General features: G+C 39.8%; 1 protein-coding gene across 1 annotated transcript; it reads left to right on the top strand.

Moving 5' to 3' along the window:
• Window positions 1-6,231: 6,231 nt before the first annotated feature.
• Window positions 6,232-11,336, top strand: TM4SF4 (transmembrane 4 L six family member 4; the record flags this gene model as incomplete). Its single annotated transcript, XM_008941385.1, has 4 exons — window positions 6,232-6,639; window positions 6,903-6,992; window positions 9,209-9,342; window positions 11,147-11,336. Coding segments are annotated over exons 1-4 (588 nt in total), but the record flags the coding sequence as incomplete, so codon positions are not given.
• Between the last annotated feature and the right edge of the window lie 265 nt (window positions 11,337-11,601).

Genomic DNA, 11,601 nt, shown 5'->3' with positions numbered 1-11,601 from the left:
TCCCTACACAACATGGTTAAGTGCCTATATTTATCTGCTCACAATATGGAAATTTCTTGTAGCTGCTCACTTATTACTACACAGAAAGGCCTATCTTCCACTTACTTCAGTCTTACATTTACTGAAACGAAGTTATCCAGGAAGCAGAAAGAGTTGCTATGGAAATAAAACCCATTTAACAGAGGCTGCTGCAAAACCTCCATTAATTAACCTATTTACAGTAAAACCATTTCTCCTCTCATTAAATGTAGCTGCTATCATTTCAATGACACAACAGTGAAAATACAGCTGCTCTTCACTTCTTGTATATTCCATATATTAGTGAGAAATGCATCAGCACACAGTCTTGCACCGTTTTTTTATACTTAATGATGGATTTTAAACTGAAGTCATAAAAAGGAATTCACAATTTGTGTCAACTCTGAGCACACAAGTGAAAGTCCATCTATAAAACTGAATATAACCTGAAAAAAGCAATAAAGATTTGTCTTGCTTGTTTGAAACAAAAAGGTCCAATTTAGAATAAGTATAAGACTTGTTTTCACTTCTGAATTCCAGACTGTCAAGTTCTTTCAGGAAAATGTATTGTGAATGTTTTCAATAATGATGTTGACAAAATTAAAATTTTACAGTCTAGAGTATAGTAAAAGACAAATCTGTGAAATAGTTAACATATTCCAACTCTGCTCTTGGCAAGATATATATACACTACACCTGAAAACCATATGGCCTTCACTGAGTAACACACAATTCAGTTTCAAGCTGGGACAAACCTTGCCAGCAAAAAAAGGGCATGTGTAACTAAAAGAAGGAACAGCTGGAATATCCTTTTGTCTAGTAACAATTCAGCAACAGAGCCCTGGCTAAACAGATGGTGCATCGTGACAATGACAAGAACCATGCTGTGAGGAGGGACAGGGCATACACAGAGGCAATATTTTCAGTGCCAAGGATCATCTGAAGTTTAATGTGGATGCTGTTACCAGCAGTACAATTCTACTCCTAGCATGGCAAATTTGGTAAGAACAAATCAATAATTACCAGTCACAAACAGTATGTAATACAAAACAGTTCATATGACTTTGACCATCTGGATGTCTATTTACAGAGAAACCAGCGTTGCTGTACCCAATGCAAATTTCATGATTGCAAGCTGATTTGGTGGAGAGTGAGAGAGGAACATGAAAAGTGCACCATCATTCATGTGGTCATTCTGAAAATGGGAAAAGGGTACACTTCTCAAAGCTGCAGCAGCAAACGGAGATATGAAGGGGCAAAAAGGTTGAGAGAAGGTGTGTGGTGAGTCCCGTGCTCCCTCCAAAACTCTAGCCAAGAAATCCAAGCTAAAAAAAAAGTGGTAATAGTCTGATAACATCAACAGCACATCATATCCTTGCTGCTACAGGCTTTTCTTTGCATAGTACAGGGCTGTTACAAACAGTATATAATTCCAAAATACCCAAGATTTTATACATTTCAACGGATTCATAAAAAGAAGAATACAAAATTTCACAGAATTGTTGAGAAATTAGACCTATCATTGCATAATATTTCTCATTTTTTAATTTATTTGTTAACTGAGAAATTGATGAAGAATTAAAACAGTGCTAAGGCAGACTGCTCAGATTCTGCTCACCACTGCAGCAGCGACCAGGACACAAATCCACCACAGGTAAGGCCTCTGACACAGAGTCACATGCTGCCCGTAAGGATGAGCAGTCCGAGTCTGTGGAGACTAATGCTGACAAGAAGAAGTACAGAGACTGTGAGGTCAAGCCACCAGCAATTCGAAACATGTTGGGCAAAATAATCCACCATCTTAATTGTGGCTGAAGAAAGGTTTTTGTAAGGCAACTCAATTCTGCACTTCTTCAACAAGGCTTCCCGCACAAGTCATTTGGAAACACGGATACATACAGGACATGTAATTAGATACTTAACGTATAACTAAAAACTAAACATTATATTTATTCAGGAAGAACAAAGGAAAAAGTCACATTTATGGGTTCTAGGCATCCCACAGCTAAAAACCCAACTGGTTATTTCATTCCAACTTTTTGTTTCTTGCTATCAAAGCAGCAAAAGTGGAAGAAAATACTACTTGGTCATGAAAATCTCTCTTTTGAATAGAATTCAAGCAGAAGATCCTTAAACAAACAACTGAAGAAGAAATGAAGGGTAAACGTGGACTCTGACCCCATTCTTAACAAATGTCCCCAGTGCACTCAGCATAGGAGATGGACTAGCCAGCTGGAAGCATGTTTGTAGTTATGAGTAAGATAAACACAAGGTATTAACCATCCCAGTCTCACACCAAATGGATTAAAATGAATGCAGTACCTAATAGCTTTCTTACTGTCAATCAAAAGCTGTTTGCTACATTGGCAGTAGTATGGTATCAGAGCTGGGGGGATTTCCTGTGTTCTCCAAAGGAGAGCTTTTACCATTGTGATCCTTCGCTCCAATGAAGGCTGGGGCAACGTAAAGGGACACATTTTTCAGCTCATTCTTTATTCTCTCTTCAGAGAAAAGGAACTTGATCCACAGTTTACCAGCCTTCTTCAGTCCTCAGTGGAACAGCACAACACAAAAGGAAATACAGCACCATGTTAAGTGTGCTCAAAGTGGTTTTATGGAGCAACTTCCTTCTGTATTTCTTGCTTGAGATCAGTGTGTCACCATATATATGAGGTATATATACACATATACATATATAAGATGTATAAACACACATACACACAAATTTACTTGCAGTAGCAGAACCTTGAACAGACCTAGTTTCAGCTATACCACTGTAAATCTAATTTGACTCATAAATTCATAGCAAAATCCTCCCTGGCTGATCCCTGGCAGGGTCAATACCTCTTACAGAAGCTTATGAAGCTCCAGATATCCAAACTACATTTAGAATACGGAAGCAGCTACACAAGAACTCAGGACCTTGGGTCATAAACTGTCTAATGAGTTCAGTCATTGACACAAGTGATCAAGACACACCCACATACAATTAAAAACTAAGAGATACATCAAAATGCACATTAAGCCATGTTCATCTCTCTGAACAAAATAAAAATCTGATTACCAGGATTAACAATAAATCCATGACAACAACAAGAAAAGGAATTTCTTCTGACAACAGTACTAGTGGTATCTCAGTGGGCCAGCCCAGGTACTGAGAAAAGGATGGTAAACTAGTGTATGCTGCATCCAGGATAATTCACTCCACTTTTCAGGTTACCATCTATGCCACATCTGGTTCTGTTGCAGGAACACCTCTAATTACTGAACTTTCTCATTTACAGCTACCATGCACTCTGCAGGTTTATATACAGCCACAGAGCATGTATCTGTATTTATCATTTATACTTATCAAATTATCTGTTCCTGTAATTTCTCAGTCTTCATGTAGCTTGCACATCGTTGCCTGTCCATGTTTTAAGAAACAAGGCAAAGAACTGATAAGGTATCATTGCCTTGCATTCTTATTAGTTTCCAATAGGAAAAGAGATCATTTCACCTCTCTCTGAGAAGTATGGACTTTATATGACTTAGGAGGTGAGGAGAGGAGCAAATGCCCTCTCTTAGCACACCAGAAAGGAGTGCCTTCCGTCATGACTCCACAATTGCTAGGAAAATACCGTTCAGCAGGACAGGATGACACAACACTCAAAGAGAGGCTCCACCCTAGTCTCCAGCCCTCAGAGTCTCCACAATGGAGTACTTATTCCAGGACAAGCAGTTGCAGCTAATGCTTGACAGTGGGTTTGCTGGCCCTCCTCCCAGATAGATGGCAGAGCTGGAAAATGTGGACTAGAACGGAAGGGAAGAATCCCTTTGAGTTAAACTGAGTGTGCAAGTCACTTAGTTTTTCCCTGGAAAAAAACTTGAGTCAATCTGAGTTTTGTTTTCCAGCTCAGGCTGGATTCCACTTCCCCTTAAGCTATCCCTGCTGACAAGTTAAGTGTAACTTAAATTCTCACATAAAGGCTAGCAGTAGTTTTAACAGGCTATGCATAAATAAGAATACAGTTGAACAGAGGAGTCAAGCTAGCTTTCTGTGGTACTGACAATTCTGCTGAATGGAGTATGAGGAAAAGAGCAGGACTGTTGTGAGGCTCAGCTTGAAAGCCTGGCAGGAGCATTTGCCTTTGAGCCACTTGCAATAAGTAAATCGAGATGGCAGGGTGCTGGATGCAATGCAATTTAAACCTTTCCCCTTACCCCAAGCCAGGATTCACAACTGAAAAATAGCCACATTCTACTCTGATAGAGAAGGGGAAGAAAAGGCCAAGTAAGATTTATGTTCCAGCTACACCAAATATCTTCCGTATGCCTGTTACTGAGTCACTGTGCTGTAACTGTAAGCGAAATTACAGATGCTCTCTACTCCCCTGGGAATGTCACGAAAGTCTTTAACACATCAGGTGAAGTACGGACAGTTTTCAAGTTCTGAATCTTTTCCAGACAAGCAATAGAAGCCTGGAGAAAGCCATGAAAACTGGCTACACTGGCCTAACTGACATCCTACTGAACATCATATGTAGATGGTGCCGTCAGGACTTCTTACTTTGTTTCTCTGTTTGCTGTTCTGTTGCTGACATCTGTCTTCTTGGGATTAAATGTTTAATTCACGCACGCGAGCCTTTCAAAATATCCTCTACATTTTCATTAAGTTTGATGCATATTTTACAGCAAAACCCCAAACACACTCATTGCCTGAGACAGTACCTGTCTGTGTTCAATCCTCTCGGCACCTTCAGAAAAAAAGGTATTGACAGACAAGTTGACAACCCCTTCAACTGCACCTCACGATGACAAGAATTGCATATATAATTAAATAGTATTTCTAGTATTACTATTGTCACATTTAAAAAGATATTTGCCTAAAAAGATTAGGTCTGGCCTTCCAGTCTGATAAAACTGCTTTATATCCTTCTGTTTCTGCAAAGAAGCCTAAAGCTGACAGGTCCATGCTCTGATTCCAAATACCTTTCTTAGATATTTGTTGTGGCTCAAGATGTCCCTGTTCCTGATCTCCTGACTTCCTTTTGTATCTGCACAATTGTCAGTGTGGCTTGTGATAAGCCAGACCAGGGAATTAGTCTAGATGAGCAGTGACTTGGGGTTCTTTCAGCTGCGTCACTTCAATGAGGATGGTGGTTGCGAAAACCGGCTTGTTCAGCACTGCCACTTAATGTGAAGCCATAGCCCTGAACAGTTCCAGGCAGTTTTGGACTGTTCCATATTGTGCACTTCATGGGATTTTGTGGTTGTACAAGGTAAAATTTTAAATGTTTCTGTACTGTCTGTCTTTGAAGATCCAGCGGAGGTGTGCTATATGGATCAAAACAAAGTCTCAGACTTTTTTAAAAGAAAGCTTATTTCAAAATAGAATGAAAGTTTCCTGAGCTTCACCCTCTTAGCAAAGTGGAAACTGTTGCCCATCTCAAAACACATGGAATTCTCATGTCCACACAGCAATGGCGATGGAACGGCATCTATCACAACTTTCTGGCAATGAAGATGGATGCAAAAATCATCCTAAAACAAGTTCTACAGGACACTATACCAAGTCTAAATATGAAAGAGAAGGTATCCAGTATATGTTAAAGAGCTGCAGAGCCTGCTTTAGAAGAGGTGTTCGCTTGAATAAAATGTTGTGTGCTAAGCCAGTGAGGCTCTGCTTGAGCTGAAGAGTCTGCCTGCCACATGCAGCATAACTTTAAGTGGAAATGTTACCTGAGCGCAGATGAAATGCTGGACCTTGAGAAACACATTATACTTAGAGAACACAAAATAATGCCACACAAGGAGCAAATCCACTAAAACTTTTTTTGATCATCAGCTTTTTTTCAGAGATATCAGCTGCAAAACATTGCCCCTCTTTCCCTATTGCAAATCTATTAATTGTCTGAGTGCTTCAAAATAGCAAATAACTAGCTCAACTTTCCCAAAGAAAGTTCACTAGAACTTTTCCAATGCACACAGCTGTTATTAACATCAGCTGATTCATTACATATTTTCATGTTAGACTCTACAGAAGTATTTTGTAGTGCAAAGAAGGACCATGTGTTGTAAAAACGGTGATACAGGACGTAGAATGGTATCTACCCATGACCTGAGCCCAGATAATGAAGTGTCTCATCCACATTAGTAAAATATTAACAGAGGTTATTGGTTGTCATAGTAAAATGAGAGGCTGTACAAACGTAATTTCATTTAAGGACGTTCAGAAAATTGACATCACAGCTGCAAGAACATATAAATAACCAACACGCTGCACTTCTGATCGACTGCAGCAACATCTCTGAAGGGAGCATTCTACAGGCTCAGCTCCTCGAAAGGCGCAGCAGAAACTGGATTTTGTAAAATACACTGAGAAGCTCCTTTTATAAAACGATTCTGGGAACATCTGAGAGATTTTTCCTCTGCCTTTAACTGTGTTCACCACTTCTTTAAAAAACCATGTGCACAGGAGGTTGTGCTAAGTGCCTGGGAACCACTCTTATCCCCCTGGCTGTGCTATGTACCCTCGCTAACATTTTGCTGTTTTTCCCTGGAGGAAGAGTGATTGAAAACAATAAAAACATTACAGATGAAGTTTGGTATTTCGGAGGGATCGTGGGATCTGGTGTATTGGTGAGTATATAAGTTCAGATATTCCCACCTTTTCCCCCCACCCACACTATGAGTTTGCATTGTTGAATTTCCTCAGATGTACCTCAAACGCAGGTTCCAACACTGCAAACTCTTCAACAAATAAGTTACAAGTCATCCAACAGTCTTGCAATAAGTAACTTAATTTAGTGATAAGAAAAAAAATACAACATAGAACTTTTATATTTCAAAGCAAATGTAACTTGACTTCATCCCAATTCAAACTGTATTTCTGTTATTGGTAGATGATCTTTCCTGCCTTGGTATTTCTGGGCCTTAAGAATAATGATTGCTGTGGATGCTGTGGTAATGAGAGCTGTGGAAAGAGGTTTGCGGTAAGTGAGAGGAAATATGTCAAAAAAGTAAAAGCTAAATTGTTATGGATACAATATAGTAACTTCTGCTCAGTCACTGAGAGAGTAGACAGATGCTGTCCACAGCACAGGACACAAAGCCCTGCCACTTCTCTCAGTGCTGGAAAGGAGAAATAGCAGGCTGTAAAAGTTTTACTATGCCTTTGATGTTGTGCCACAGGTACCACAACTGTATCATCCTCTTGTATTTTGCTATTACAAGGTACTTACAGTTGCTATCGTAACGAAAAATAATTTCTGAAAGATCTGCACTTTGTATTGCAGAGCATAACAGTTCTCTCTTTTGCCCTTTTTTGTTGGCCATTTTAAAAATTATTCTGATGGTTGGGTGCTACATTCCCAACTCATTGCGGACCCACGGGTATCTCTTTAGGTTCATAGGAAATTGCAGTTTGGAAGAGTCCTCGGCAGACCACCTAATCCAATCTCTGACTTAAAGCCATGTAGACCGAGTTCCATTTTGAATTTAAATCTTCCTTTCACAACAGAAGTGAAAAGTTTCAAATGGATACCTTCACACAGTAGTAAATATTTCTAGCATTTTAGTTTAAAAAATAATCAGATAAAAAAAATATATTTCTACTAGAAAAGTCTGTCCTTTTGAAAGAAATTGTTCAGCTCAAGTAGATCATTACTTTTTTTTTTATAAAGGATCAGGTTTTTAGTTGAAAAAATAGAGGGGAAAAAAAAAAGAAAATAATCAAGACCAAGGAACGTTCCCTAAATCCCTGGTCTTCGATACTGTCTTCATGCAATCCCAACAAAGCAGGAGGAACTGTGAGGAGGGGGAAATAAAGCCACTCACTTCTCTTCACCACACTGTATTATCCATTTTCTGTTTGCAGTGAACATATCTTATATGTGGCTTTGAAGACCACATATAACTCAGCAACTACCAAATAACAATGTTTTGCTGCCAGGCTGCCACACAAACGCTGCCACACAGCTTTACTGGGTGTGCAGTTGTACCTGGGGGGTGACCGGTGGTCCAGCCGCGTGCGCGAGGTAAACCCTGCAGCCGTGTCCTGCCCACAAAGCCACCGGTGTCCTGCCCACAGAGCCACCCGTGTCCTGCCCACAGAGCCACCCGTGTCCTGCAGCGTGGGCCCTCACAGGCAGCTTGCGCTGGCGTGCAGCTGGCGGAGAGGCCCTGAGCGAGCATTCGTCCAGTTACAAGCAGTAAACACACCGTACTAGAGAAGTCCCAGTGGCCTTACCACAGCCCCGCTGAGAACTGCATTTGTTCTTGTTTGGTAGGAGAAAGACCATTATTATGATGTCTACTACATAAATATGTTTAAGTTAACCACATCAGATATATCAACATAAGATTGCATGTCAGCACTCATGGCAAGTCTTGTGACAAGGTTTGAATAAAAGCTCGCAGACCTGAATATTGGTTTTTTTTCCTCCACCTGTATCACTTTGATCCAATAAAAGACAGTACCTCTACCTACAAAAGATTATGGCTACAAGTTCAAATGATTATGGCTATAAGTGCTTCAGAATTCAAGCAGGGCATTAGTTTTTGCATGATTTACTTAACTTGACAATGTTGTAATGAAAAGCCAGAGAAATAAAGGCATCCTTTCCAATCCATTCCAATTGCACTGTTAGAGCTAATGACAAGAAGTACCTGTGAGGAGATAAAGTACACTAATATGAAAAAAAAAAACAAACAAACATGTATACTAATATGAAATCTAAAGGGGAGGCTCAGGAAGGGAAAATATAATTACATGGTCCATCTATGACCAAGATACCAAAGCTAACTTGTAAAGGGTACTGTAGGGATTTTTAAATGAGTGGTCCAAGGCTTCAGTCTTGCTTGTAATCTCTTGAGAAAGACTCCACTTTAGTAAAAGATGGGCCTGTGAAGAACTGTGAGGGCTGTTGGATGAAGACTGTCTGAAGGGCAGGAGTGCCATCTACTGTGTCGCCATCCACCCCTTCTGTCTTCAGTCAAACAGTGCTCATTCTTTGAAAGCTTTTTAAAACCAGTGCAAGTATGCGTTACACATTTATTATGTCATTGCTAACAAATACACTTTAGCTGCTAAGGACTTGAGTATTTTGACTGTTTAGAGCTGAATTTAGGGACTATACAGTCATATCAATAGGGTGCATTTGATTGTTTGGAATGAGAACAAAAATAACATTACTTTTCTCTTTATCAGATGTTTTCTTCTATAATATTTGCTGCAGTTGGAGTTCTGGGAGCTGGATATTGCTTTGTTTTGTCAGCAGTAGCCTTAAACAAAGGCCCCAAATGTTACACTGGAACAGAGTGGACCTATCCTTTCCAGGACGGGTAAGACAAGACAATCAGAAAAAAATGTTATACAGGTTTTAAGCTTGTTATATGATTTAACTTCCAAATCTGTTGTATAAAAATGGGAATTTTACTGTTTGTCTACAACACAGAAGCTCTTAGAAGAGCCACAAATGCACAGCAGTGCTAAGTAAGGTTCAAGAGCATGGATCTAAAGAACAGCAAGTACAATCAAAACTATTGAGTTTCAAGGGAGCAAATACAGAGAAATGCACATTCTCTTAGGTTTTTCTTCAGATAGTAAACAGTATATGGGGATAAATTCCACGTAGATGGATAGCAAGGACCTCTCATATTGGAATTTGATACTATTCAGATAGTATCTATGTATCATTTTATATTGGTTATGGAATTTGGAAGCTGTTCCTCACACTGCAGCTGAAACATGTTTGCTGTCATGTATCAGAAAGGTGGTGTGAGCAACTTGAAACCCTGGCAATCCAACTGCTCAGTGCTAAAATCAGCAAAGGTCCAACTGAAAACAGGGTAAAATGCTCTACTAAGGAAAGCAGGTGCGATCAGGACAGACCAACAAGGGGTGCAGTAAACCCCTCATCACCTGATAATCGTTAACACAGTGTGCCCCAGGCAAGAGGAACCTAGCAGCGTGGCCTGCATAATTCACCACAAAATTATAGTTCAGGTTGAAAAGAAAAAAAAAAAAGTATAATGCTGTATGTTAGACATTATTTATTCATGAGCTAATGAAAGCTGGAAACCAACGGCTTTGGTCTAATTCTGGGAGTCTTTGCAAAAACATGCTCCATTTCAAACACAACTCTAGTTGCAGTCAAAGGATCACTTGACCAGAACAGAAGAAACAAAACTGCGTTAAGAATATACAGAGGACACACAGTAAGCTGTTAAACAGTTCACAATTAAATCAAAATGTGAAGGTAAAAATTATGAAAAATACCTAATACTGATGTTCTTTAGATGGGACATCTAGAACAGCAAAAGTTGTTCTTTTCTGTTCAATGGGCAAGAGGTAACCAGTCTTATAGCTTTTTATTTTATTTTATTTTATTTTATTTTTAGGAAAACTGAGTTTGTTATCTTGTATCATATGCTTCGGATAATTTAATTTTTTTTTTTATTAAAATGTAATACAGTAAATAAAGACAAACATTTAGTTATAGAATGCACAATTGCTTCCTTGTTCCCAAATGTATTTTGAGGTACTGGACTGAATGCACCAATCCAGCATCAGACCTTACACACACACATACACACACGTGTGCACCACAAACAAATCTAATCCTGTCATCAAGTAAAAGCCCAGGTTTTCTGCTAAGAAGGAGTTACAGAAGATGCAGCAATTCCCAGGAGCTCACCCCTGGGAGTCCCAGGTCTGTTGGGGTGCACTGTCTGGAATGTTTCAGACCAGCAGATGTCAGCATCACCTCAGCCAGCAGAGTACCACGACCTCCGCAGCAAAAATGCCTTCCACAAAGACTTCAGCACAGTGAATATCCGTTTGGCACAAGTTTAGCTAAAGTCTCTCCTTTCCAAGACACCTGAAACTGTTCAGTTACATCAAACATCCTTGTCTCTGATTGTTCCCTCATCTTTTCAAATCAGTTGTTTCCATTGATCTAGAAACCAAAACGAAATCATGTTCTGGATAGGCAGCACCAGTGTGATAATGGAAATTCCTTCTTGCAGTTTTGACGTTAACAGAACCTCAGCCGGGTCACAACAGGGACAGCTTGGCAGCTGTGACAGAGCCCCTCTCTGTGAGCTAACGCCGCCCTCTTCATAAGTGTTTTATGTGCCCCCCCAGGAATTACCTCACTAACCACACACTGTGGAATACATGCCAGGCACCTGAAAACATCATTCCATGGAACCTGACCCTTTTCTCCTTGCTGCTCGTCATGAGTGGGATCCAGGCAGTGCTCTGTGGCATTCAGGTGGTGAATGGCCTGTTGGGAACAATCTGTGGGGACTGCACATGTTGTGGATGTTGCGGGGTGAGCAAATGATTGTTTTCTTTCATTATTTTGTGTACTGGTAACAGTTATATATATACCTAACTAGCTGACAGTCTGAAAAAACAGGCTTCATTCTTCAATATGATTGTGTTTTCTGAAGTACAGCTGAGACCCTACAGTGTTGCCAGGTGCTGAAAATATGATCTCAGTCCACATTCATGATGTTTATCTAACAGCTTCCCATAGCCACTAAGAAATAATAAGAACCTTTGAAAGTCACAATAGTAGCCACTAAATTACCTCC

Source organism: Merops nubicus, unplaced genomic scaffold (genome assembly GCF_000691845.1).
Source record: "Merops nubicus isolate BGI_N331 unplaced genomic scaffold, ASM69184v1 scaffold21265, whole genome shotgun sequence".
Classification (NCBI taxonomy): domain Eukaryota; kingdom Metazoa; phylum Chordata; class Aves; order Coraciiformes; family Meropidae; genus Merops; species Merops nubicus.
Note: the sequence above shows the minus strand (reverse complement) of the source record. Positions and strands in the feature narration are given on the sequence as shown.